The sequence below is a fragment of the Sapajus apella genome, unplaced genomic scaffold (assembly GCF_009761245.1).
Source record: "Sapajus apella isolate SASKATOON/1434 unplaced genomic scaffold, GSC_monkey_1.0 scaffold7, whole genome shotgun sequence".
In the NCBI taxonomy this organism is placed as follows: Eukaryota; Metazoa; Chordata; class Mammalia; order Primates; family Cebidae; genus Sapajus; species Sapajus apella.
Window position 1 is genome coordinate 37,407,067 of NW_022436947.1, and position 27,711 is coordinate 37,434,777.

A 27,711-nucleotide genomic window follows, 5' to 3' on the forward strand; every position below is an offset into this window, starting at 1 on the left:
AAAGAGCTCTGTTGAGGATTTTAATATAATCTTTATTTTTTAAATACCTCACTGTAGACCAGAAGTCTAACAGAAGCTTTACCAAACTAATTTATAAAATGAAAGTAATCATTTTCTGTATGAAGCCAATTCCAGATTTTCTGAATTACATCATATGTACATACTTTTTTTTCAAAAAATTTTTTTTCTTTTTCCTGCTCTTTCACCTCTGGCTGAATGTTATTCTGCTTTATTGCACCACTTTACTGTTCATTAAAATTCACAAATTATTCCTGATTAATCTGAAATCAAATGGCAACACATAACATACACATCCAGTGTTTCTTCTAGTTTAAAAAAGGTTTAGACAAAGCTTTTATTATTCAGCATGGTGGTAGGAGACTATCATAAGGCATTTGGTCGTATGCCTAGGTGAGCTACCCTGATAAGGAGCAGAAGAGGATAATGGGAACATAGGAAATGGAGCTGACAAACTTGGACATGAATCCCAGTTTTGCCACTACAAGTAAGCAGGAAAGTTTTTGCATCCATTAAAGGAAGCTCCATTTGATGATCTTCCTCACTGGACAGATGGGAGGATACAAAAAGAATATATGTAGAGGACCCAGCCAGCGTATACCTAGGATATAAACCATCTAAGCAAGCACTTTATATGATGTGAAACCCTTAAATAGGAGTGGGTCAAAAGAAACAGTCAAAATATATTCTAATAAGCTTTTCTGTCTAATAACATTAGAGATCACCTTTTATTCTATTATTATAAGAAGAGATATGAAAACATACAATCTTGAAGCCATTTATTTTTTTGTGTGAAGTGGTTAACAAGCCTATATACGGTTAGGATTCCAATTAAAAGTTTTCACTTGAAAGCCTTCAAGGTTCAGTTGTATGTCATGTAACGAGGAGTAGCGCTGAATTTGGCATAAGACTTAATGACCTTATTTACAGCTTCCAAGAAATCCTTCTCAGTAGCAATTTTTCGCCGTGCTCTGATGGCAAACATACCAGCTTCTGTGCAGACACTTCTAATCTCAGCACCTTTCACACAAAAAGAGAATAAACAGGCTTAATTAAAACAGCCTGAGCAGACAGACCAGCAAATATAAGCAAGAACTTTCTACTTACCAGTGCTATTTGGACACAGTCGTGCTAACAATTCAAATCTGATATCTCTTTCAACACTCATTGAACGAGCGTGAATCTTAAAGATGTGGGTCCGACCCTAGAAATGAGGGAATTGACAAATATTAAAATGGAAAAAACATCACAGCAAGAAAAAACTTCAAAAATCCCTTTCCTAAAATGAAATGGTTTTGTTACCTCTAGATCAGGCAAGCTAAATTCAATTTTTCTATCCAATCTCCCTGGCCTCATCAGTGCTGGATCCAAAGTATCAGGTCTGTTAGTGGCCATCAGCACTTTAATATTGCCTCGAGGATCAAAACCATCAAGCTGATTGATCAGTTCCAACATTGTTCTCTGCACTTCATTGTCACCTCCAGCACCATCATCAAACCGAGCCCCTGAGAAGACAAAAGGAAAGATAAGCTTTTCAGGTCCACTCAGAGTAACACTATGCATGACCTGAAAGTACCATAAATCTCAACTCAAATCATGACCCCCTGGCACAAGTGCACATCCCACTTTGAAGCAAATCCTGTAAGAGCCTGCTTTATACAAAACTAATTAGAAAGTGAATCTTTGCTTTCAAAAGTATTTATCACAGATTTACTTAACATACTTTAAATTGCCTATGAGACAGTTGAGTGTTTTCAAAGTCTACCACATTTATACTTAATTTGAACCTCTCAAAAACTCATGAAATACACAAGGCAAGAATTATGTCCTTTATAAGATGAGCAAACTGAGGCTCAGAGATAAGTTAAAATAACTTGTCCTCAGGAGTTTAAGACCAGCCTGGGCCAACATGGTGAAACCCATCTCTACTAAAATACAAAAACTGGCAGGCGTGACAGCAGGCACCTATAATCCCAGTTACTCAGGAGGCTGAGACAAAGAATCGCTTGAACCAGGAGGCAGAGGTTGCAGTGAGCTGAGATGGTACCACTCAACTCCAGCCTGAGCAACAGAGTGAGACTGTGTCTCAAAAAAATAAACTTCTCTAGATTTCATGGCTAATATTGTATCTCATCAAATCTGTGAAGCCAAGAACATTATTTTAAGTGCACTGAGAAAAACCACCACCAATTAAATTATGCCCCAGTGCTTTCTTATGACATTAGGAGATGATACTTCTCAATTTAGGAGTTGTTTAAAGTGTGGAAATAGGTGTTGTGTGAATGAAATCAGATACAGGTTGAACATCCCCAAATCCAAAATGCTTCAAAATTTGAAACTTTGAGCAACAACATACTCAAAGGTAATACTCATTGGAGCATTTTAGATTTCAGGTTTTCAGATTTGGGATACTCAACCAGTATACTGCAAATACTTGAAAAGCCAAAATCGAAAATATCTAAATTCCAAAACACTTCTATTCTCAAACATTTCAGCTAGCAGATATTCAATCCATAGCACAAAAATAAAGGCTTTGAGAAATGGCAATGGTATATAATGTTTCTTCTTGCCTTTATAGTTTAGTTTACTAGATTTATTAGATCTGTGGTGCCAATGTTTCAGAGCTCACAGGAGAGTTGGAGTTAAAAATCTGTACAAGATTAACAGATCAGAACTGTAACACATATCACTTTAGAGTTTTCATGAAACCGAATCCTAAAGCAGGTCTCTAACATATCATTCTCACCTCCAATAGCATCGATTTCATCAAAGAAGATCAGGCAGGCTTTTTTTGTTCTGGCCATTTCAAAGAGCTCACGAACCATTCGAGCCCCCTAATGAGAAAAATGATTTAGTAATTCAAAATTGGCTTTAAAATATTTTAAAATACAATAAAAAGTTATACTTCAAACTTTTCAATATTTATTCCTAACAGTATCGTCACCCATTATTACATAAACTTATTTTTATTTTTTATTTTTTGAGATGGAGTTTTGCTTTTGTTGCCCAGGCTGGAATGCAATGGTGCGATCTTGGCTCACTGCAACCTCTGCCTGCTGCATTCAAGCGATTGTCCTGCCTCAGCCTCCTGAGTAGCTGGATGACAGGCATGTGCCACCACGCCCAGCTAATTTTGTATTTTTAGTAGAGATGGGGTTTCACCATGTTGGTCAGGCTGGTCTTGAACCCCTGACCTTAGGTGATCCACCCACCTCTGCCTCCCAAAGTGTTGGGATTACAGGCATGAGCCACCATGCCCAGCCTACCTAAACTTTTTTTTAAAAAGACTGAAGTTTGCTCCCCAGTCCATCAAATTAATTTTGCTAGCCTTAAAATAGTAAGTCATTTTCATGATTCTCTATTAAATAGCAATAGGTTTCAGATCTGAAGAGGTCAAATTAATAGTTGAATAAAGGAATCATTCTAATCAGTAAAAAGTAAATAAAAGCATCTGATCTATCACTTGGAATTCCTAATCATTGAATTTGACTTAAGCTTTAATTAGGGAATAAAAAGATATCTCAACTCTTGCAGCTCCTTATCTAATTCTTACTAAGTATACGAATCATCAACAGGTTTCAGATACATGTAGCCCTAGACTTATTCTCTAAATACATATATATGTGTATATGTATGTGTATATGTATGTCTACATACATATAGACAACCTATATTCTCATTTTCTCATTAGGACTGAAAACAATGCCCCTGAAGTAAAAGTACACTTTTGAATTCATTTACCAGGCATTTCTATAGAAAAGCCACATCTGTAGAAAATGTCATACTTCTTGGGTGGGGGGCATACTGGTTAAAATTTTAAGTGGTACCTATTTCCAAATGACCACAAGGGTGGCTTCTAAACTACAATCAAGAAATTTCTGGTCTCAGGCTGGGCATGATAGCTCATGCCTAGACTCCCAGGACTCTGGGAGGGTAAAGCAGATGGATCCCAGAGTTTGAGACCAGCTGGACCACATGGCAAAACCCTCTCTACAAAAAATACAAAAATTAGCTGGGTGTGGTGGCATGCGCCCATGGTCTCAGCTACCTGAGAGGCTGAGATAGGTGGATCACCAAAGCCCAGAGAGGTAGAGGCTGCAGTGAGCTGAGGTCACGCCACTGCACTCCATCCTGGGCAACAGTGAGACCCTATCTCAAAAAAAAGAGAAATTTCATGTCTTGATCCCCCAATGCAGAAGTGCCATTTTTACTTTCATTCATACTGTACAAATTTTATATAGGCCTACATATTCTTTGACTATGATAAATTTACTTTACCTCACCGACGTATTTCTGTACAAGTTCAGATCCAATAACTCGAATGAAGCATGCATCAGTCCGGTTGGCAACTGCTCGTGCACAGAGTGTCTTGCCTGTACCAGGTGGACCAAAGAGCAGCACACCTTTGGGAGGCTCAATGCCAAGGTTCACAAACCTCTCTGGCTGTGATAGAGACACAATTTTTACACTTATCACTTCTGCATAACAAAAATAAAGTCTACTTCTACATCAACAAAGTAATTTTATGTTTAGTCTTTTATCCTGAAAACCATACTTTAATATTTAAATCAAAACTATTAAGTCCACAGTCTACATACTTGATCTAAATGAGAAATTTTACTTATTCTTAGACGTAAGTTCTAAACTGGACTCAGATCAACACATAAGACTGAATGGCTTTTAAAACGTGCTTCTATTATCCAGTCTTAAAATATTTTCCTAATTTTAAAAAATTACGGTGTTTAAAGAACATAATTATTATCTGGTATTCAATATCTTGGTTTTCCATTATCCACCCAAGTTTAACCTGCTTCAATATAAGCCCCTTTCTTCTCGATCCCATTTGAAGAACCAGTTTCTTCTGTAATAGCCTGTAACATATTTAACATATTGCTAAAGGTTACACTGAGCCACCTCTGTCACTGTAAACAGCAGATCTTTCTTTTTGAAATATACTCGACCACTCAATCGTTTTTGCTTGCTCTTCCCTAAAACCTACCAACTCTCTATATCTTCTCTCTCCACCCTCTCAAAAAATTTTCTTTAGGAAAAATATTAAAAGCCATCTAATATACAAGCAATTTTAGTGCTCAGTATACAAGAGACGTCTTTATACAAAGAAATTTAAATATAACATTCAGCTACTTACATGAAGTAATGGGGTTTCAACTACTTCTCGCAATTTCTCAATCTGTTCCTTACAGCCACCAACATCACTGTATGTGACATCAGGTTTTTCCTCCACCTAAGAGAGGGACAGAAATGTACAACATATAGTCATAGGTTTTTTTGGATACTGTCCAAATACAGAAGAGACCCAGTACCTTAAAAGAAAAATCAAACTCACAACAAGTGAGACTTTTAATAAAAATTGAATACATTGTCTGGTGCCCTGGAACTATTTGCTATATTACTTGTTATGACACTAATGAATGAAAGACAAACTAGTAAAGACATGGTGAGACTCCGTCTCAAAAAAAAAAAAAAAAAATACTGCCAGGCTTTGTGGCTCATACTTGGAATCTTAGCACTTTGGGAGGCAGAGGTGGGCGAAACACTGGAGGTCAGGAGTTTGAAACCAGCCTGGCCAACATGGTGAAACCCTGTCTCTGCTAAAAAGACAAAAATTAGTAGGGCGTGGTGGCAGGCGCTTGTAACCTCAGCTACTTGGGAGGCTGAGGCTGAACAATTGCTTGAACCTGGGAGGTGGAGGTTGCAGTAAGCCGAGACTGCACTATTGCACACCAGCCTAGGCAACAAAAGTGAAACTCCATCTCAATTAAAAAAAAAAAAAAAAAAAGCCATAGCATTCATTTTCCCTCCCATAGTTTCTTACCTGCATCATGGTAACTGTTGGGTCAATCTTAGGAGGCAATGGAATGTGAATTTGATATTTATTTCTGTCCACACTAAGGAAGTAAAAGAGATAGTCACTAATACATTCTTTGAGCTTTCAATGTCCTTTTGTTTAGTTTTTTCTGCTCAAAACCATACTTTAACAACAGAGGATATATAAAGAGAAATAGAGCATGAAAACTGAGGATACTAAACTATAAGCCTAATGTGGCAAACAACCTATCCAACAGCAACTAGACCCTTGACTCAAGGAGGAAGGGGAGATTTTTTTTTAATTTACTGAGTGAATCATTATGTATTCTATAGACATTAACTCACTTAGCATCATAACTATCCTAAAGGAAGTACTCCCCCAGTCTATACCATGTTACCTTAAATGGACTGGTAACCTCAAGTCTAAAATTTGAAGCCATTCATAATAAACAATAGTGGGAGTAGGGGAAGTTGGGGAAGCTGATGGGAAGTTAGGAAGCAGATGCAGAAGAAAGAATTTTCAACTACAGTACATTACTAATTATCCTTTGGTATTCCAAGGCATTCAGTTTATTTATTTACTACAAAGCCAAGGATGTGAATGTGAGACAGTATCCTTGGTGAAAAAAAAGGATTTATTGTAAATAGAAATCTTACCCCACTCTCATCCCTTCTTCAATGTCAGTAGGTGCCACTTGATCACTAAGGTCCACCACAAACTTGGCAAACTGCTTTACGTTGATAATGTATTTGGGGTCCTCCGAATCAGCATTGATTATCTTTGTACACCTAACACAGCAAAAAGCTTGATTAGAGTAAGGAACCTAACCACTAATAATGAATTCAGCTAACTAGATTCTATCCTGAATATGCAATATATAGGTATAAACTAGAACTGTAGAAACTGGGACACTGTTAAAGATCCTTTTCTATGCTCAACTCCGAAGGTCCATTTGACTAGCCAAGCCATAAAACTTTCAAATACATTCTCCTGGAAATCAAACCCAAATATCTCATTAAGAAGTTCTCTGATTTTTTTATTTCTGTAATTTATATTCCTTATTAGTGATGTTCCAGTATATTTTAAATTGCTCTTCTTTTTATGTTCCCCATTAAAAATGGTCATCTTGTCTTATATCAAATTCAGTAATAAATGTGTTTTCATTCTTTTCCTGAGTTTATACTTTAAATCCGTTTATATTGTTGTTGCTACTTTTTCAACTGAGGCAGTAGAAGTTTTTTTTTTTTTTTTTTTTTTTTTTTTTTTGAGATGGAGTCTTGCTCTGTTGCCCAGGCAAGGAGTGCAGTGGTGCAATCTCAAATCACTGCAACCTCTGTCTCCTGGGTTCAAGCAGTTCTCTTGCCTTAGCCTCCCAAGTAGCTGGGATTACAGGTACCCACAACCATGCACAGCTAATTTTTGTATTTTTAGCAGAGACAGGGTTTCGCCATGTTGGCCAGACTGGTCTTGAACTTCTGACCTCAGGTGATCTGTCAGCCTTGGCCTCCCAAAATGCTGGGATTACAGACATGAGCCACCCCACCCAGCCAAAAAATATGTATTTTGAAGAATAACAAGTCTACTTCAAATTAAATTATGAATTAAATGCAATCCTAGCTGGGCACAGTGGTACATGCCAATAATCCCAGCTACTCAGGGGACTGAGGCAAGAGTTCGAGGCCATCCTAGGCAACTTAGTGAGACTCCACCTCAGAAAAAACAAATATCAGTCTTGTCCTGGGCTAGTTTAAAACAAACAAATAAAAAAGGGGACGTATAGGAAATAATAGCTTGAGGAAAAAAACACAGAACTGCCATTTCTGATATCAAAACAATGTGTAAAGCTATAGTAATTAAATGTTGATCTAACAGTAATAAACATATTCACCTGTAAAACAGTATAGGGAATCCAAAAGACAACACAAATCTGGAATTTAGATTATGGTAAAGATAGCATTTCAGGTCTGCAGAGAAATGGTATTCAAGCAATTGCTATTCAGTTATAAATAAAAATTAAGTTAAAGTGTTACTTCATATCATAACAAAAAATACCTCCAAGGGACCTGTGATTGAAGGCAACAATCTAAATGCATGCATCTATTTTTGTGCCTCCTTAAACACAATGTTACTTAAACCATAGGGTTTAAAAAGGGCATCAACACAGGAATTAAATTTTGGTAATTGGAAAGCACAAGCTCAGGTAGTAAATGACTTTGCAGAAACAAGAAAATTAAATCCTAAAAGGCAATGGGGAAGGCAAAGTATCTCCTTGATTTAGACCCAAAATCATCAAGGGGTCAGGCTCAGACAGATGGCATTAGGCATTAGGTATCCCTAGAAAATTGAACAGGAGGTTGGGAGAGGTGGGCAGACCCATGGCTTCTGAAATAGAAGAATTAAGAAGTCAGATTATAGGAGCCTCTCCACACTGCCTGGTCTATACTTCCCTTATATGGACAAAATTACACAGGTCTACTTTCTAGAGCAGGGAACAGCAAATTACTTGTGGGCCAAAACCAGCTTTGTTTTTAAAGATGAACATTCACAATTTGTTTTCTCTTGTGGCAGGTAAGTACCCACATAATATCCCCAATTTTGTTTCTTGTCCTTCAAAGCCTAAAATATTTACTACCTTTTTATAAAGTTTGCCGACCCTGCTCTGGAAAAAGTAAATCAGAGGGAACACTAGCAGTAAAAGGGGTGTGGGGCAGCAAATCTACTGAAAATTTCGGGGGGGTGGGCAGTGAATGGGGAAGGATGAGTAAACATAAGTGAACTTGTTACTAAGATCCCCAGCCCCCTTTCTCCACTGTTCTTCCAAAATGTTGGAGATTAGAGACAACAGGAAACTGAAATAAATTATTTGTGAAATCTGACTATCCAAACGAAAAGTCCTAAGACAGTGACACAGGAGGTCCCACAGCTAAACGGCCCCACCAGATCACCTAGAATGAAACTCAGGATGGACATCCCTCACTACTGAATTTAGAGCTGTCACCCTTTTGGTCTCCCACCAAAAACCAAGGCCCAAATTTAAGATTACCAGATATCTATAATAAAAGACCAAGGCCAAATAAGCAAAGAAGGGAAAAAGCACCTTGAAGGAAGCAAACCTGCAAAGTTCTAAGTTGAGCCTCCCAAATCTAAAAATTCCAAATCCAAAATGCTCTAATATCCAAAACTTTTTGAACACTGACATTGAAACTGACCCAATAGCCCAAAAGACAGTTTTTTTGGATAAACATAGAAACTGATCTCTCTAGTCTTAAAGCTTAGAAATTATATTTGTTTTACCCTCAGGCTCTCAAAAACAGTATCACAGAACTGAAACTCACCAGATCACAGCATGAACACAATGAGATGCCAGACCCCTAAAATTCATCATTATGGTGGCTTCCTTATCCCTCCCTAGCTCCTATTGTCTTACACTCTGTCACATTTCTTCCCTCCTACATAAACCCCTAATTTTAGTTGGTCAGGGAAATTGGCTAATTAAATTGTTATCTCAGTGACTGGTTTTCTATGCAGTGAGCAGTACGACCTAGAAAAATCCCCTGGTGTTTCTCGGTGACAACACACAAAGAAAATGCTATTGGAGCATTCAGGATTTTCAATGTTTGCACTCGGGATGCTTAACCAGTAAGTATACTGCAAATATTCTAAAATCTAAAAATTCCCAAATCTGAAACATTTCTGGTCCTAAGCATTTCCAGTAAGGGATAGTCAAGCTGTATTAATTTCCAGAGAGACATGAGAACATATTACAACCATGACACAAGAACAGAACATCCAACACACACACAAATGAAAGAATAAAAATGAGATCCTTGAAATAAAAAAACCTCAGTTTTTTACCTGAGAAATTAAAAATCTACGAGAAGAAAAATGGGAGGAAAAAAAATCAATAGAATTAATTCAAAGATTAAAAAAAGCTCATAGAAAGTTAAAAGGCAAAAAGAAAAACAAGAAAGACAGACTAGCATATTAGAGGAGCAATCCTGGAGACCCCATATCAAAATAAGAAAATTCAGGAATAAAGGACCAAGAAAATAGAAGGAAATAAATTAACAAATGATTTCAAGAAGATCTACCTTACGAAATGACAAGAGAGCCCAGCACAATGGATGAAAATAGACCAACACCAAGGCACATCGCCATAAAATTTCAAAATAGAACAAGAGAAGACTTTACAACTTTCAGAGAAAAAACAGGTCACATATACAGGACTGAGGATCAGAATGGCTTTAGCGTAACATTGGGAGGCAGAGGATAACAGAACAACGCCTTCAGAATTTTGAAGGGAAAAGAACTTTATACTCAGCTAAGACACTTTCAGACATATACAGTCTCAAAATGTTACTTCCCAACTGACTCTTTTCTGGGAAGCTACCAGAGAACGTATTAGACCTAAACAAGGCTGTAAGGAAACCACGGAAGAAAGACTAACAGTACACAAGCAACAGGAGAGAGGCAAGGGGAAATCTCCAGGATAGAGAAGTCAGACAATGATTGTGATTAAACAGGCATGAAGGGCAAATGGTCCATACCAAAGCAGGTCAAGAAATGCTGGGAAAAACATAAGGAAAACGAAACGAGAGAACACCAGATGCAACTGAGGGATCCCTGGGAGAAAACTAACAGATCTGATGCATCTGAAGGGCAGTTTAGACAATCAAGGTGAGAGGCTGAGTTTGTAACATATGCACAGAAAACCAGGCAAATGAAGAAACAAGACATTATAACAACAACCAAAAAATAGTGGTACAAGAAAGGAAAAGCAATCACAGCTTACCACTTGCCTCTTTATGAATAGTGTTTACATAGCCATAATCATATAAACACAGAATACTGATCTAACCAAAATTATAACACAATTAGACCAGGAGGATGTGGTGATAGAAAGGGTGTGCCTTCAGGATGAATGAAGGCAGAGGAAACAAAACAAAATCCTCATCTTCCATGGTGGGAAGCCAAAAGATAATACCTAAAACTAAAAAATCAAAAAGTAGGAATGTACAATACACAAGACATAGCAATATCCATAGAACCATCAAAGCAAAAACCAAAAAATCAGCTAAAAATGGTGAAAGTGAGTGTCTTTAGGGAAGAGGAATTGGGAAATACAATTATTATTATTGAACTATTTAACTCTTTTCTTTTTTTTTTGAGACAGAGTCTCACTCTGTCACCCAGGCTGAAGTGCAGTGGCATAATCTTGGCTCACTGCAACCTATGCCTCCTGGGTTCAAGCCATTCTCCTCCCTCAGCCTCCCAAGAACCTGGGATTACAGGCACACACCACCACACCCTGCTAATTTTTGTATTTTTAGTAGAGACAGGGTTTTACCATGCTGGCCAGGATGGTCTTGATCTCCTAACCTCATCATCCGCCCGCCTCGGCCTCTCAAACTGCTGGGATTACAGGTGTAAGCTACTGCACCTGGCCTATTTAAATCTTTTAAATGATTATACCTTCATGTATTTTTGAATAATTGTTTAAGACATAAAATTTTAACCCCACACAGTTTTGTAGAAAGCCTTATTTACTTGGAATTTGGAATGAAAATCCTTTATGAATGATTGCATTATCCCTGAGACTCTAACATTAAGTGCTTGAAAAGACAGACAAAGGTAAGTTGCCACAGAGCACCTGTGCATACCTGGCAACCTGTAAAGGCTGTTCACTCTGGAGTGTCTGCTTATCTGCAGCCAAATCCCAAAGTGCTGGAGGGGCCAGGCCAGTGTCAGATTCCTTAATACCTACATAGAGAAAGATGACAAAATTTACTAAAATGTAATGCATCCTCCTAAAATAACCTTTCTAAACCTCAGCACTACTGATATTTTGCATTGAATCATTCATTGGGAGGACTGTCGTGTGCATTATAGGCTGTTTAGTAGCATCCCTGGCCTCTCACCACTAGATGCCAGTAGCACCGCCCTCTCTCAAAGTCATGACAATCAAGAATGTCTCCAGACATTGCCCAGTGTCCTCTGGGAGGGGGGAGGGGGTGGGCAAAAGGACCCCAGCTGAAAACTACTATCCTGCCCTAAAGTAATTGTCAAACCAAAAATGTAATGCCACATTTAACATTTTTGTGAATACTGTAAAACTTCATCATTCAAGTCCCCTCAAAAAGTTTCCAGCTGCCGGGAAAGAGCCCAATTACTTCAAGCAAAACTATGTTGTGAGATCTTATTTTTATTCAAAAAAGTTTTTTGACTTGTTAACTGAAGTTTACTGAACTGGGCTTTGACCAATAGAAACATGACTTGCTTAGAAGATGATGTTGTTGCCAGGCACTGTGGCTCATGCTTGTAATCCCAGCACTTTGGGAGACCTAGGCAGGTGGATCACCTCAGGCCGGGAGTTCAAGACCAGCATGACCAATATGGTGAAACCCGTCTCAAAAAAAAAAAAAAATTTTTTTAATTAAAAAAAAAAAGATGATGTTGTTTCTTAACTGCATAAGCATTAAACCTGACTGTAAAAAGCAGTGAAAGGTATGGTTAAATGAGATCTAATTTTTTAACAGAAAGGAAGAATAATGATTTTTTTTAAATCTGTAATCATGAAGGAGTAACACATTACATTTAAAGGAAATGGAAATTAAAAAATACATACCAGTGAGCTCATTAATTTTCTTGAGAAGTTGCTGAATGTCATCTTCAACTTGCTTGATCTGCTTAGAGTAAGTGCTCTGACCCTAGGTGATGAAGATCAGTTTAGTTAGAATATCAGGACATCAACAATTTATTAAACTATAGGTAAAAATTATCTTTAAGTTACAATTTCTATAGTTATCATTATCCCAAAGCTTGGTATTCCTGACCCAATATTTTCCCCTAAATACACACCCACTATTATACAAGATAACAAGTGAAAATCATGGCCGGGTGTGGGTGGCTCACGCCTGTAATCCCAGCACTTTGGGAGCCTAAGGTGGGCAGATCACCTGAGGTCAGGAATTCGAGACCAGCCTGACCAACATGGTGAAACCCCATCTCTACTAACAATACAAAAAAATTAGCCTGGCATGGTGGCAGGCACTGGTAATCCCAGCTACTCGGGAGGCTGAGGCAGGAGAATCTCTTGAACCCGGGAAGTGCAGGTTGCAGTGAGCCGACATCGCACCATTGCACTCCAGCCTAGGCAACAAGGGGGAAACTCCGTCTCAAAAAAAAAAAAAAAAGTGTGAAATTATGCAAAACTATTTCTTGATTTCTATGCATTAAAACTTCATTTCAGAACTAATTCAGTAATACTCGTTAAATATAGTAAACGTGTAAATTTTGTCTAATATCTTTCTATATAGCATCACATTTTAATCACAAATAGTATTAAAATAATGTATAAACTGAGACATGCCAAATACTCTGATCTGGTCTATAAATTTTAGGTAGGCAACTTCAGTTAGTGAAGGTTACCATGAGCTGCCATTCTCTTTTTGTTTTGTTTTGTTTTTGTTTTTAGACATTCTTGTCTAATTACTTTGTTTCATTTCTTGTTTGTTTTTTTAATTTTTGGTTTCTTCTAATTATTTTGCAAGGACAATAACAAAACCGCCAAAACAGTTTTTATTTCAACATAAAACATCTATAGTTTGTAGACACTGAAAGGACTTACGTAAGTTTTCAGCAAGGCAATATCCCCCTCATCCAGTGCTGAAAGAAGACAGATAATACATAAGATTCAAAAAGAAATTAGAATTAAAGATTTTTTAAAAAAAAAAAAAAAAAAAAAAAAAAACAAACTAAAGCTGATCAACTTTTCAATTCAAGTTGTTTTAATTTAGTGTCAAAAATCAAACAAGATTATAATTATATAAATTCAGTCAAATACTTCCCGGACTCAATTAATTTTTATCTGACTGGGAAGAAGATAGATTTTTTTAAATACATCATATACATGATTACCTATTTTACATAGTACGTACATAAAACACATACGTTAAGAATCTTGGTTAAATTACATCATAGTATCTTTTCTGCCTCCTGAATTGTGAACCCTGTGAATGTATTATCTGGTCAAATAAATTTTTTAAGAAAACTGTCTCAGAATTGTAGCTACACAGTGATAGCTCAGCTGTCACAGGTGGGAGGAGAAGGAGGAGAGGAAAGAGGATCAGGTGATCGAGCACCGCCAGGCAGAACTTTTCAAGGCCTGTAAGGCCAAGCAGGCTGCGTGACTTCTTCAAGATCTGAGAGCTCAGAATGAATAAAAGTTTCCATCACCAGATGAATACAGAACTTGTAGTGGATGAGGGAGACTGAGAAGGCAGGCAGGTTAATCCGGCCGGCGCCCGGACTAAATGACTAGGGGCACAAAAGGGCTAGAGCACAAAGCCAGGAGCCGGAATCCAGCTCCCCTCCGGTGTCAAGGCAGCTGCTCTCCAGTCCCGCCCCAGCTCTGATCTCTTGCCCATGCCAACTGACCTCGGATGGGCTTGTCGTCCTTCTCATCCTCTTTGGTCTTCCGCTGATCGGCACCGAGGTAATCCGGCATTTTAACAGCTCCAACTGCTTCCACTCCTTAATGATTACACAGCACCTTCCTTGCTTCCGGGGGTGTTCTCCCTTTCTCTTCCCCACCGGAAGTGGATCGTGCTCTGGCGGGCCTCCTGATGCAGAGCCTGAGAGTCTGGAGAGAGCAGGTCGCTGGTTTTTGGACTGATTACCTGTGAGAAGAAAACTTTACAGTGTTTGCAAAATGCCTGGCATATTAGAGACAATAAGTAATGGCCACATCTACAAATACAGTGAAAGTAATCTTATTTCTGGTAAGGAGTTAATATCCACAATACATAAAGAACTCCTACAACACAATAACAAGAAAACAACCTGATTTTTAAAATGAGCAAATAACCTGAATGAACATTTCTCCAAAGAAGATATACAAATGGCCAACATCACTGTTAAGGAAAGGCAAATCAAAACCACAATTGGATGCCGCCACATACCCACTAGGATAGCTATAATTAAAAACAAACAAAAACAAAACAGAAAATAAGTGTTCAATGACCCTGGGGTCTAGCAGACCCTTGCGAGTGCTGCTGGAGAAAACGGAATCCTTGTGCATTGTTGACGTAAATGTAAAATGATAAAACGGTGCAACTGCTGTGGGAAACAGTATGACGATTCCTCAGGAAATTAAAATTAGAATTACCATGCCATTTAGCAATTCGATTTCTGGGTATGTATCTGAAATAACTAAAAAGAGGATCTCAAAGAGATATTTGTGCATCCATGTTCACAAGCAGCATTAGTCACGATAACCAAAAGGCGGAAGCAACCCCCATCTACATATGAATGGATAAACAAAATTTGATATAAGCAGTGTGCGCACACACACATACACACAAATATTCAGCCTTAAAAAGAAATGAAATTCTAATATGAACTACAACACAGATAAACCTTGAGGACATTATGCTAAGGTAATAAGCCATTCACAAAAAAGACAAACACCATATGATTCCACATATATGAAGTACCTGGAGTTGTCAAATTTCTAAAGACAAAGTACAAGGATGGTTTCCAGTGGAGAGTTGTTCAATGGGTATAGTTTCAGTTTTGTAATATAAAAATAGTTCTGTAGGGCGGTTGCACAATGGTGAATGCACATAACATTACTGTATACTTAAAAATGGTGAAGATGGTACATTTCATGTTATGCGTATTTTAGCACAATTTTTTTTTAAAAAAGCAAAACAGCCTGGCAGGGCTCGGTGGCTCACACCTGTAATCACATAACTTTGGGCGGCCGAGGCGAGCAGATCACGAGGTCAGGAGTTGAGACAGGCTTGGCTAACAGGCTGAAACATTGTCTCTACTAAAAAGACAAAAATTTTTAGTAGACAAAATTTTTAGTAGACAAAAATTTGGTGGCGCGCGCCTATAGTCCCAGCTAGTCGGTAGGCTGAGGCAGGAGAATTGCTTGAACCTGGGAGGTGAAGGTTGCAGTGCACTCCACTGCCACTGCACTCCAGCATGGGAAAAAAAAAAATAAAACTTAAAAAAAAAAAAAAAAAAAAAAACCTTATGACCTTAGAGATGATGATAAAATTGAATGGGAAGAGGTGTGAGGAAAAAAAAATATATTAATATGTAGAAAGTGGAGTCAGGTTACTTTGCACCTTGGAGCATGTTTTAACAGTGGTTGCATTAATAGGGATCAGGAAGAGGTTTTGGGGCAGATGATTAGTTTTTTTTTTTTTTTTTTCAAGATAGTGTCTCACTTTGTTACCCAGGCTGGAGTGCAGTGGTGCGATCTCAGCTCACTGCACCCTCCACCTCCCGGGCTCAGCGATCTTCCCACCTCTGCCTCCCTTAGTTCAATTTTTGAAATGTCCATTTTGAAGTGACAGTGATGTCATGCAGCAGATATGCAGACCAATTAAATATATTTAATTGCCCTGGCACGGTGACTCACGCCTGTAATCCCAGAGCATTGGAAGACTGAGGCAGGAGGATCCCTTGAGGCCAGGAGTTCAAGACCACCTTGGGCAACATAAGGAGACCCTGTCTCCACAAAACATATATATATACTACACTTGATCTTAGCCAAAAGGCCAAGAAGTGATAAAACGTGTGTGTGTGTTTATATATGTATACTTAATTGTGAGAATATAATGAAATTAGTAAATTAGAGGATACTTTACTAATTTCTGGTGGTCCTTGCTAAAGAGTGGCACATCAAGTTTATTTTTTTAAACATGTTTCAGGTGCTGCAGTTGGGGGTGAGCCTTTACCCACTGGTTTTCTTTTGTTAGTTTTTGTTTTGAACAGCAGTCTTAGAAGGAAGCATATAGTAGGAATACAATTGATTTTATTATGCAATAAACAATTAAGTCCCAGACTCCTGTAATTGGGAATCTCCTGAAAGAAAACTTCATTCCACTAAAACAGGGTAAAAATATTGCTGGCCTTGGAATAGAATCTAACACTAGAGAGAGGTTTCGAGTAATGAAAGATGCAATGCAGGTAAATAGTAATAGCATGACAAATATTCGCTGCTATTATCATCAAGTTAAGCGCAAATGTGTCGCAAATATACATACATAATTATCCGCAGATGTATATACTAGTCGATACTGGTTCACACCGGTATTTTCAGTTTTTATTTAAAAGCGTAGAGCTCCTGGGAAAATCACTGATTAGTTTCAGATTAATATGTAAAGCAGTAAGAACTTAAAGATAATATAAAAAGAGCTGCTTTTTAAAGGTTATGTTCTATGTATTGTACCAGGACCTGGAAAATAACCCTTTTTACAGGAAAACTGATGAGCCTAGGAACCATTTTCTCCTGCGACTTGGTGTCCAGCCGGATCTGAGTCAGTGTGAAACCAAGTTGCCGCACACGTTAGCGGGGGTGGGAGGGTGTGAGATTGGCGGCTGCACCACGAAAGCTCCATCCCGGAAGTGCTTGTTGGTCGTCTCCATGCGCCGGTTCCTAGGCGTCGTGGAGCCAAGGCGCGAGGCTCGGACTGAGAGGTAGAGCTGGAGGGGAGCGCTTAGCCCTCCGCTCGGGACGTGACCCGCTGTGCACACCGGGCTAGGCCCGGCGCCATCATGCTGCTCCTGCCAAGCGCCGCGGAGGGCCAGGGCACCGCCATCACCCACGCTCTGACCTCTGGTAAGTGCCCACCCAACCCCAGTTCCTTCCCACCTTAGCCGCCCCTGCCTAAGTCCTCCGCCTCTGCAACCCTGGGCTCTCTCTACCCTTGACCCTGGCGACTAGCTCCGGGGCCGTGTGGGGCCGTGACGAGTGCCTTTTTGCTCAGTGTTTCAAAGTAATCCTATCCCAGATTGGAAGGAAGGAGGGTGAGGGGTGCCTTCCTTTTCCTCCTACCATTGCTTCCTCCTCTCGCCGCTGCTGACTCATGGATTGGACTGAGCAGTTCGGGACCGAACACCCCAGTATCCTAGAAAGATTCTTGTAAGCATCTTCTTGCCTACGGCGGAAAGACAAGACGAGGCGCAGCGAGCATCCCCCGTACCTGGGGTCGTACAAAGCTTTGCTGCTGGCGGTCTCTTTAAACACCTTTCTCCCTCTCTGCGTTTGCTCCGGCTTTATTTTTTAAATGTAACAACTCAGACGCCGCTCTTCATACTCAGCGTTAAAAGATCCTCGCCTGTGTTGCTGAAAAGATCCGCGTAGACTTTGAAAGGCAGTTATTACAAGTGAAACTTGTCCTGCTACTGTAGGTTTTAGATTTATGGCCCAGGAGAGTCATGAGTATTGTAAACTTAAGAGTTTTCAGTTCCAGTTATCTACAGTAATTCCCATAGCCAGTCACATAGGCGTCTGTTAAATGTGATTTTTTAACGCATGGCACGTGTTGCATTTGTGTGTCTCGGTGCTGCTTAGAGGAAAAGGCCTAAAAGCCACACACCCATACTACACAGGTGGTACCTTTTTTACAGAGTGTTTTAATTCTCTCCAGTGTAAGGTGGAGGAAATCTTAATTACGCAAACCAACTAAAACGTGAAAAGTCAGTTGTCTTTTTAAACTGTGACCATTAAGTCCTAGGGAAAACTTCCACCTGAGTTATTCATTACTAGATAGATTAAAACTTTTTGCTTTCTTACGGAATATGAAATTAAAATTAAGTTGTTCAGGGATTTTCCTTTTTTGAATTGCTGCTATACACATGTACAGTGATTTACCCCCACTTCCCAGGAATAGATGATACCTTTACTATGAGTTTGTGATTTCAGAGAGTTTTATCATCTCATTCAATCTTCCTGGGAACTGAATGAGATAGATATTGTTCCCATTTTACAGGTCACAGCCGCTGTCCAGAGTGTCTGGTTTCAGACCGAGAGCTTGTTCCACTGCATTAGTAAATCCCCATTTGCTGCTTGGAAAATTGCTTTCAGAACAAATTAGTGAATCCTTAAAATTTTTAAGAGCTATATCAAGATTTTAATAATTAGGATAGTTTGAGTTGGCTGGGTGCCATGGCTCACACCTGTAATCCCAGCACTTTGGGAGGCCGAGGTGGGTGGATCCTGAGGTCCGGAGTTCAAGACCAGCCTAGCCAACATGGCGAAACCCCATCTCTACTAAAACTGTAAAAATATTAGCTGGACATGGTGGTGGGGGCCTGTAATCCCAGTAATTTAGGAAGCTGAGGCAGAGGAATTGCTGGAATGGCTGAGGTGGAGATTGCAGTGAGCCGAGATCGCACCACTGGACTCCAGCCTTGGCAACAAGAGCAAAACTCCATCTCAAAGAAAAGAAAAAAGATAGTTTGAGTTGTTTTTAGATTTATTATTTTTGGTGAGGCTAGTTCTTGGTGACAAATTATCACTATTTATTGTTTTGTTAAAATTATTCATCTAAAAGTCAAGCAGTTTGCAACACTTCTTCCTGTTCATCGCCTTTCCCTCATATCCCCAGAAAAGTACTGATTTATTGTTGACACTGCGGAGTTTTATTTTGTCAGGTAACTGGAAGAGGTTGATTAAATACTCTGTAAATACTAGGAAAGGATAATTTCTTGCTAACCCACGTGTAAACTGGATGACGGCAATGATTTTCTTAGTTGGTGGTTTTAAAAGAATATTCTGGTGGTGTCACTGTTTTGACCTTATTTCCTGAAAAAATTTATTGCCTTGAAACAGATTTATTCCATGCAATACATTGAAGCCTCTCTTAACACTTTCAATCACAGCCTCTACACTCTGTCGAGTTGAACCTGTGGGAAGATGGTTTGAAGCTTTTGTTAAGAGGAGAAACAGAAATGCTTCTGCCTCTTTTCAGGAACTGGAGGATAAGAAAGAGTTATCTGAGGAATCAGAAGATGAAGAATTGCAGTTGGAAGAGTTTCCCATGCTGAAAACACTCGATCCCAAAGACTGGAAGGTATTTAATATCTGAGTATTTTGTTCAATCAGATGCTTTGTTAGACATAGGCAATTTTCTTATGAGTTTTCCATTTAAAAAAAAAACAAACATGTTTTAAGATGTGTCAGTAAGATAACTATAATTTAGCATCTGTTCATTACTAAGCCTTTAGTGAGTTAGCACTGGCCTTGAGATACTATCTCTGCTGGAGAAATCCAGGAAGAGTTCACAGAAAAGATAATGTTTGCACTGGTCTTAAAAGGATGAGTGGTAACTAGTGAAGCAGAGAACTGAGAAAGGTGTTCTGGGCAGAAGGAATAGATACACAAAGGAGTAAAAGAATATGTAGTGCCTCTTTAGGGATTGATGAGTAGGATAGGGTACTTGGCAGTATGATGGTGAGAAATGAGGCCTTAAAAGGCCTCTAGACTAAACTCTGCTGTGTCCTTTTTATACTGTGCTAAGGAAGGAATTAAAATTTATTTTTGGGACAGGAAGAAGCCGTCAAAAGTTTCTTAGCTAATTTTAGAAAAGTAATTCCCTTGGCAGTACAGAAAATTGCTTGAAAGCGGGGAAGAAAGTGGAGGGGAAGTGAATAATTTATTATTACAGGGCTAGTGCACTAAGGCAGGCCTGTGACTGAATCCTTGAACTTACTATGTGGCTAGGTTTTGAGGAAGAGGGGTCAGATTTTCCTTTTTTGGAGGTAGAATTGACAGGCTTTGGCGTTGGCTGTGTGGCACAAGAGAACAGGAAGTATTCAGAAGTCCTCCCCAGCACTATGGCTTGAGTGACCTGCTAGAGTGTGAAGTCAGTATCCAATGCTGGGATGCAGGATAAGAATGTTTGTGGGAAGTGCTGTTTGTGTCCAGGTTTGGCTATGTGAAGACAGGTTTTGGTACCATAGTGGTGAAGCTGTGTAGTAGATGGTTAGAAATTGGTCTGTGACTCTTAACAGAGTTAGAGCTAAAGACTTTTTGAAGTCATTGATACATAGTGGTGGTTGCTGTGAGGAATTGAATGACATCACCAAGGGACAAAAGTATAGACAAATAGATAATGCTTTAATAGGTATTTGTATAATAGTTAAATGTGTATGCTGTGGAATGGGAGTACCTGAATTCAAATCTGCTTCTGCCATTTGGTGCACTGGGACCTTGGGAAGGTTCCCAGATACCTGTGTACCTCATTTCCCATGTTGCTACAGTGACATTGTTAACAGCTCAAAGGATTATCTTGAGGATTAATAAAATGATGCGTATAGGCCGGGCGCGGTGGCTCAAGCCTGTAATCCCAGCACTTTGGGAGGCCGAGGCGGGTGGATCACGAGGTCAAGAGCTCGAGACCGTCCTGGTCAACATGGTGAAACCCCGTCTCTACTAAAAAAAAATACAAAAAATTAGCTGGGCATGGTGGTGCGTGCCTGTAATCCCAGCTACTCAGGAGGCTGAGGCAGGAGAATTGCCTGAACCCAGGAGGCGGAGGTTGCGGTGAGCCGAGATCGCGCCATTGCACTCCAGCCTGGGTAACATGAGTGAAACTCCGTCTCAAAAAAAAAAAAAAGATGCGTATAAAGCACGTAACTTAGTACTTGCTGCATGATAAATGCCAAACAAATAATGGATAATAAGAGTTCTTATGTCATTGGTTGTTTAGAGGACTGAAGGAGCTAAGGCATATGTATAAAGCACTGAGAAAAATAAGTGCTCAGAAAGTGTTAGTTGATTCTCTCACCACCTGATCCATTTTAAAAGAAAAAGACTGAACATTGAGGAGCATGGATATTATGGGATAGGAAGAGGAAAAAAACAGCAAAAGATACTGAGAAAGGTGACAGAAGTAGAAAGAAAACAAAGAAAAAGACATTTTGTTATTTGAAAAAAGACTTCCTAAACATCAGGCACCATACTTTTCCAGAAACTAAGGGAGGAGCAAGACTCAAGAGGAGAAAAGAGTTCGGGCATGGTGGCTCACACCCGTAATCCCAGCACTTTGGGAGGCCAAGGCGGGCGGATCAGCCTGACCAACATGATGAAACCCCCTCTCTACTAAAAATACAAAATTAGCCAGGCTCAGAGGCATATGCCTGTAATCCCAGCTACTCTGGAGGCTGAGGCAGGAGAATGGCTTGAACACAGGAGGTAGAGGTTACAGTGAGCCAAGATGGCACCATTGCACTCCAGCCTGGGCAGCAAGAGCAAAACTCTGTTTCAAAGAAAAAGCAAAAGAGGGAAAAAGACTCACCTGTGTTACTGCTTCAGAAAGAGGTCAATCACATAACATGAAAAATTATTTTAAAAACCACTGGATTTGGCAAACTAAAGGTTTCGGTGTCCTCATTGAAGGCAGTTTGAGTAAAATCATCGGGAAGGCAGGAGATTGCAGTGGATGAGAATTGATTAGGAAGTGATCAAGTAGAACCGAAGTGTAAAATACTCTTTCAAAGCTGGGTAGTAAAGAAAATAAGAGGAGATAGTAACTTGAGGAGAAGGCAGAGTCGGGAGAAGACAGAAGTCGGGAATGTTGAGATCTACAAGAGGGAAAAGGTCTTTGGTCTAGAAAGAAGTAGATTGTATCACAGCAAGGTAGCAGGGTTCATTCACTTGTTCAGTTTATTTTCATTCATCAAATATAGATCAAACACCATGTCAGACACTGTTCTAGGTGCTGAGGATACTGTACTGAAGAAGACAGTATCACTGCTTCTACATAACTTATATTCCAGAGACATAATAAGTGAATAATTAAGAACATGTAGCCATAAGTACCATAGGATGGCAATAGGTATCAATAGATGCTAAGAGAAAAAAGGGGTCTTTGGTCATGTAAGTTTGGAAAAATCTGGGTTTTACAGGTTTCTGTGGTTTTTTTTAAATCTAGTTATAGGACTTCTCAGAGCCTTTCTTAGGCTTCATCAAGGAGGCTATGTAAATAGTCCACATTTATCTCTTTTTTTTTTTTTAAAGACAGGGTCTTGCTTTGTTGCCTATCCTGGAGTGCAGTGGCATGATCACAGCTCACTGCAGCCTCTTCTTACCGGACTCAGGCAGTCCTCCTCTTTAGCCTCCCGAGTAGCTGGAACTACCAGTGCACACCACCACCACCACACCCAGCTGATTTTTTTTTTTTTTTTTTTTTTCTGGTTAGACGGAGTTTCACTCATGTTACCCAGGCTAGAGTGCAATGGCGCGATCTCGGCTCACCGCAACCTCCGCCTCCTGGGTTCAGGCAATTCTCCTGCCTCAGCCTCCTGAGTAGCTGGGATTACAGGCACGCACCACCATGCCCAGCTAATGTTTTGTATTTTTAGTAGAGACGGGGTTTCACCATGTTGACCAGGATGGTCTCGATCTCTTGACCTCGTGATCCACCCGCCTCGGCCTCCCAAAGTGCTGGGATTACAGGCTTGAGCCACCGCGCCCGGCCACCCAGCTGATTTTTTAAAATTTTTCTGTGGAGACAGGGGTCTTGGCCCAGGCTGGTTATCAAACTCCTGGGCTAAGCAATTCTCCACCTGGGCCTCCCAAAGTGCTGGTGTTGGGGTTCAGGGGAGTCCTCAGCTCCCCTGAGAGGACGTTTCTCCAAGGTTCTTGGTCCCTCGCTCTCTAAAGAATGAGAGAGGAGACCATGGCACAGTGTACTCGTAAAGTAAATACCGGACCCTAAAGTGTTTGCAGAAAGTGATTTATTTAGGTAGAGAAAGAAAAAGGAAAGAAAGCTTCCACAAGATAGAGTGTGTGTGTGGAAGGGGATCCAAACATGGAGGCCAAAAGGGTGTAGAAAAAGAGGACTTTTAACCTGGGAGAAACCCCCACCTTCTCCAAGACCCCTGGCTAATGAAAGGAGTTCCTTAGAACTTCCGTTGGAGTGATTGACTTTTGATTCTTCCTGCTCCCGTGAAAATTAAAACGGAGACCGTTAAATCTCCCAGATGGAGAGGCATGGGAGGGTGACATGGCACTGGGAAGTTCTTGCCCTTAAAACTATGCCCCCTTGTGGGCCTGAAAGAGAACACCTTCCCTCACTGGATTACAGGCATGAACCATGGCACCCAACCTAATACACATTTCTCAACTTTATGTAACCATAGAACCTGTTTTATGCAGAATCTCTTACTGGACTCCTGATGAAATGTCACTTTGGGACATGCTGTATTAAAGTACCAGAACATAGGGATGGAATATATTGGCTGCATCTCAAACTTGACTCCCTTTTGTGTTTTTATCAGAACCAAGATCATTATGCAGTTCTTGGACTTGGCCATGTGAGATACAAGGCTACACAGAGACAGATCAAAGCAGCTCGTAAGTACTTAGTCACTTGGAAATAATCAAATATGTGGTATAGGAACATGCTGTGCTTTGTAAAAGGTACACAGTATCATAGTCTGCAGCCATAACTACATTTAACACCATGTGTTATATTGTCATAACAAAAAACAAAAAAAACCCATCATGGTCTCCTCTGCCTTCAGAATCAGAAGAAAGCAATCCATTTTACATATGGGCTTTCCCATTAGGGATAGGAAATTAGGATGGGGGTGTGTGTGTGTGTGTGTATACAGAATATTCTCCCAATGGCAAGCTTTTAAAAAATAATACTTCACCTGTCTTTAGAAGTATAGGCAGTTGTACTTAGTGGAAACTGCCTTTTTACTTAGCTTTTTCGATGTTATTTTGTAATCTTAAGTCACACTTTGTAGATGTCATCCTCTCTTCTGTCCAAGAAAAGTTATCTGATGTTTCATTGTTGTTTTCATTGAGGTTAAAATTTGCATGGGATGAGGAATGTTGGACCCCAGTCTTCATATGCCTTATAAACACCATCCCTCAGTGCTCCTAAACATCCTCTCCTTTACAATCCTGTGGACATAATTTCTTATACACATGATTAGTTCAACTGATTAAAGTTTAGTCAAAGAGCTAAGAGGTGAAAGTGATCAGTATTTTGTCTTATCTTAGGAGAATGTTCTGCCCTCCACTCTAGAGAATGGATATTGAGGTCAGAGGAAGTAAAATTGTGGCCACATGGAAAAGGAGTAGGGAGTCAGGGCCTGTCCAGAAGAGGAAGTATTATACTTGGAAGAAGATGACTGAATAAGAATGCCTATGCTAAAAAATTAGCCAATACTTAGTATCACAGATGAGCTCAAAATCATCCCCATTACTGCTTACGTTTAGGAAAATCACAGGAAATATTTTTAACGAAGTGAAGGAATTTATCTGATTATTTTAAACCTATTATTGGATTTCTTTAAAGGCTGGCATGGTTTTAGACAAAGCATATGTTAATGCATGTAAATGGTTATTCCAGTATACATAAATGCCAGAAAAATCCATCTGCCATGTACAGATGTTTGCAGTTTTATTATTTGAATAGCATTGGCTGGGCTCAGTGCCTCTCGCCTGTTATCCCAGCACTTTGGGAGGCTGAGGCGGGTGTATCACATGGGATCAGGAGTTCGAGACCAGCGTGGCCAACATGGCAAAAGCCCATCTCTACTGGAAATACAAAAATTAGGCAGACATGGAGGCGCATGTCTATAGTCCCAGCTACATAGGAGGCTGAAGCACGAGAATCATTTGAACCCAGAGGTGGAGGCCACAGTGATCTGAGATCACACTGTTGCACTACAGCCTGGGCGACAAAGGGAAACTCTGTCTCAAAACCCAAAAATATTTGTCAGAGTTCTTGAACCCTTGCAGTATATGTTGAAATAACTAATTTTAACATGCTCATGAAAAGATTTCTGTTGGCCAAGCATGGTGATTCATGCGTATAATCCTATCATTGTGGGAGACTCAGGCCGTAGGATCACTTGAGCTCAGGAGTTCCAGACCAACCTGGACAACATAGACCTTGTCACTCTCTTTTTTTTAAGATACTTTTTTTTTTTTTTCAAAGAGGGGGTCTGTTGTCCAGGGTGGAGTGTAGTGACGAGATCTTGGCTCACGGCGACCTCCATCTCCAGGGTTCAAGCAATTCTCCTGCCTCAGCCTCCCAAGTAGCTGGGATTACAGGCACCTGCTACCATACCTGGCTAATTTTTGTATTTTTTGTAGAGACTGGGCTTCACCTTGTTGGCCAGGTTGGTCCGGAACTCCTGAGCTCAAGTGATCCACCTACTCCTTGGCATCCCAAAGTGCTGGTATTACAGGCATGAGCCACCGCACCCAGCCGAAAGATTTCTGCAAAAATGTTGGTAACAGCCTACTCACAATGTCCAGAAACTGGAAACCACCCAAATGTTTAATAACACGGAAATACATAAGCAAACTGCTATATATTTTGGTACAGTGGAATACTAATCAGCAATTTTTAAAAGAACAAATTGCCGATACAGAGAAAAACATGGATGAATCTCAGACCATGAGTGACAGAAGCCAGACACACACAATTCTCTAAGTTACATCTACTTGAAGCTCAAGAACATACAAAAGTAATTCGTGGTGACAGGTATCAGAAAGTGGTTGCCTCAGTTGGTAGAGGATGGGAGCCCAGTGGAAAGGGGTCTAAGGGAACTTTTTGGGTGATGGAAATGGCCTATATTTTCTTTTGGGTAGTAGTTACATGAGTGTATACAATTGTCAAAACTCATTGAACTTAATGAATGCTTAAAATCTGAGCGTTTATTTTATGTAAATTTTATCTCAGTTGAATCAGATAGATTAAACCAAAAAAACCCAATCACTTGGGAAATTAAATATATTCTTTTGAGCCTACACAGAAATAAAAATTACGCTAATAGACTTTTTTTCCACAAAAGTAAGATTACTGCTTTATCAAAACTTAAGGACTGGCAACTAGAGTTGTACCTTAAATAAATTCATTGCCTTAATCTATTATGTTAATTTTTTAGAAAGAGGGAAAAAATAAGGTGGAAATCCAATTCAGAGGTTTAGAAGAATAGCACAAAGGAAGATGTAGGAAGAAAATAAATAAGACAATATCCCAAAATGGATTTTATAAGAAGAATAAACAAATACAAGTTGAGCATCACTAATACAAAAATCCAAAATCCAAAATGCTCCAAACTTTGAGTGTCATTATGACACTTCAAAGGAAGTGCTCACTGGAGAATTTTAGATTTTCAGATTTGGAATGGATGCTTACCTATTAAGTATAATGCAGATATTACAAAATCTAAAAAAATTTGAAATCGCAAACGCCTCTGGTCCCAAGCACTTTAAATACGGGTTACTCAAAATATAGCGAAATACGCAACGAGCTAGTCATGCTGGCTCATGTCTGTGATCCCAGCACTTTGGGAGGCTGAGGCGGCTGGATTGCTTGAGCTTTGTCGTTCAAGACCAGCTTGAGCAATGTGGTAAACCCCATCTCTACAAACAATACAAAAATTAGCTGGGCATAGTGGTGCAAGCCTGTGGTCTTAGCTGCTCAGGAGGCTGAGATAGCAGGATCGCTTGAGCCCAGGTGGTCAGGACTGCAGCGAGTCATGATTACGATTACACCGCTGTACTTGGGCAATAGTTAGACCATGTCCTACCCCCCCCCAAAAAAAAGAAAGGATGAAAAACATTAAAGTTACCAAAGAATTGCCTCCTAAAAATAATTTTTAGGCCCAGATAATTTTTCAGGTGAATTGTTTCAAGTGTTAAAGAATTCAAACTTCTAATGCTGAATATAAACTTGATTTATTTTCTTTAATTGGAGAATCAGTTAATCTTAAACTTTTGGAATAATTCATTTTGTTAAGTTGTAAAGTTTAATGAGTATGTAAATACCTAGCAAAGGAGCTCAGAAAAAACCTAAAGAGCTGGGCTTAGTGGCTGGTACCTGTAATGTAATCCCAGCACTAATCGCCTGAGGTCAGGAATTCAATGCCAGCCTGACCAACATAGTGAAACGCTGTCTCTACTAAAAATACAACAAATTAGCTGGGCATGATGGCGGATGCCTGTAATCCCAGCTACTAGGGAGGCTGAGGCAGGAGGATCACTTGAACTCGGGAGGCAGAGGTTGCAGTGAGATCACACCATTGCACTCCAG

At 39.7% G+C, this 27,711-nt stretch overlaps 2 protein-coding genes and 1 pseudogene across 6 annotated transcripts in view; 1 reads left to right on the top strand and 2 right to left on the bottom strand.

Moving 5' to 3' along the window:
* Window positions 1–699: 699 nt before the first annotated feature.
* PSMC2 (proteasome 26S subunit, ATPase 2) lies at window positions 700–14,540 on the bottom strand. The gene is made up of 12 exons (XM_032276364.1): window positions 14,285–14,540; window positions 13,476–13,513; window positions 12,474–12,555; window positions 11,509–11,608; window positions 6,505–6,636; window positions 5,855–5,927; window positions 5,168–5,263; window positions 4,297–4,461; window positions 2,765–2,852; window positions 1,321–1,523; window positions 1,126–1,222; window positions 700–1,038 (listed from the first exon to the last, which is right to left on the bottom strand). Exons 1-12 carry the CDS (start codon window positions 14,352–14,354, stop codon window positions 881–883), a joined length of 1,302 nt encoding a protein of 433 aa, XP_032132255.1. The 5' UTR covers window positions 14,355–14,540; the 3' UTR covers window positions 700–880.
* Window positions 14,541–16,272: 1,732 nt separating this feature from the next.
* On the bottom strand, window positions 16,273–16,431 carry LOC116550502 (annotated as a pseudogene).
* Window positions 16,432–16,693: 262 nt separating this feature from the next.
* Window positions 16,694–27,711, top strand: part of DNAJC2 (DnaJ heat shock protein family (Hsp40) member C2) — a 36,073-nt gene continuing 25,055 nt past the window's right edge. For 3 of the 5 annotated variants that reach the window (XM_032276362.1, XM_032276358.1, XM_032276359.1), the window contains exons 1-3: window positions 16,694–17,483; window positions 19,529–19,719; window positions 23,930–24,005. Coding sequence is in view for 4 of the 5 variants with exons in the window: in XM_032276358.1 (XP_032132249.1) it covers window positions 17,420–17,483; window positions 19,529–19,719; window positions 23,930–24,005 (331 nt within the window). In the remaining variant the exon portion in view is untranslated. The remainder of the gene's footprint in view (window positions 17,484–19,528; window positions 19,720–23,929; window positions 24,006–27,711) is intronic. The other 2 variants (XM_032276360.1, XM_032276361.1) reach the window with 1 other exon arrangement.

What these genes read in the sequence shown, in the direction of transcription:
- PSMC2 (XM_032276364.1), bottom strand. Translation starts at nt 14,354, where the DNA reads ATGCCGGATTACCTCGGTGCCGATCAGCGGAAGACCAAAGAGGATGAG. An exon ending in GAAGAAGGGATGAGAGTGGG is followed by an intron (nt 5,928 to 6,504) that starts GTAAGATTTCTA and finishes TTACTTCCTTAG; the next exon opens with TGTGGACAGAAATAAATATC. An exon ending in ACTGTGTCCAAATAGCACTG is followed by an intron (nt 1,039 to 1,125) that starts GTAAGTAGAAAG and finishes TTTGTGTGAAAG; the next exon opens with GTGCTGAGATTAGAAGTGTC.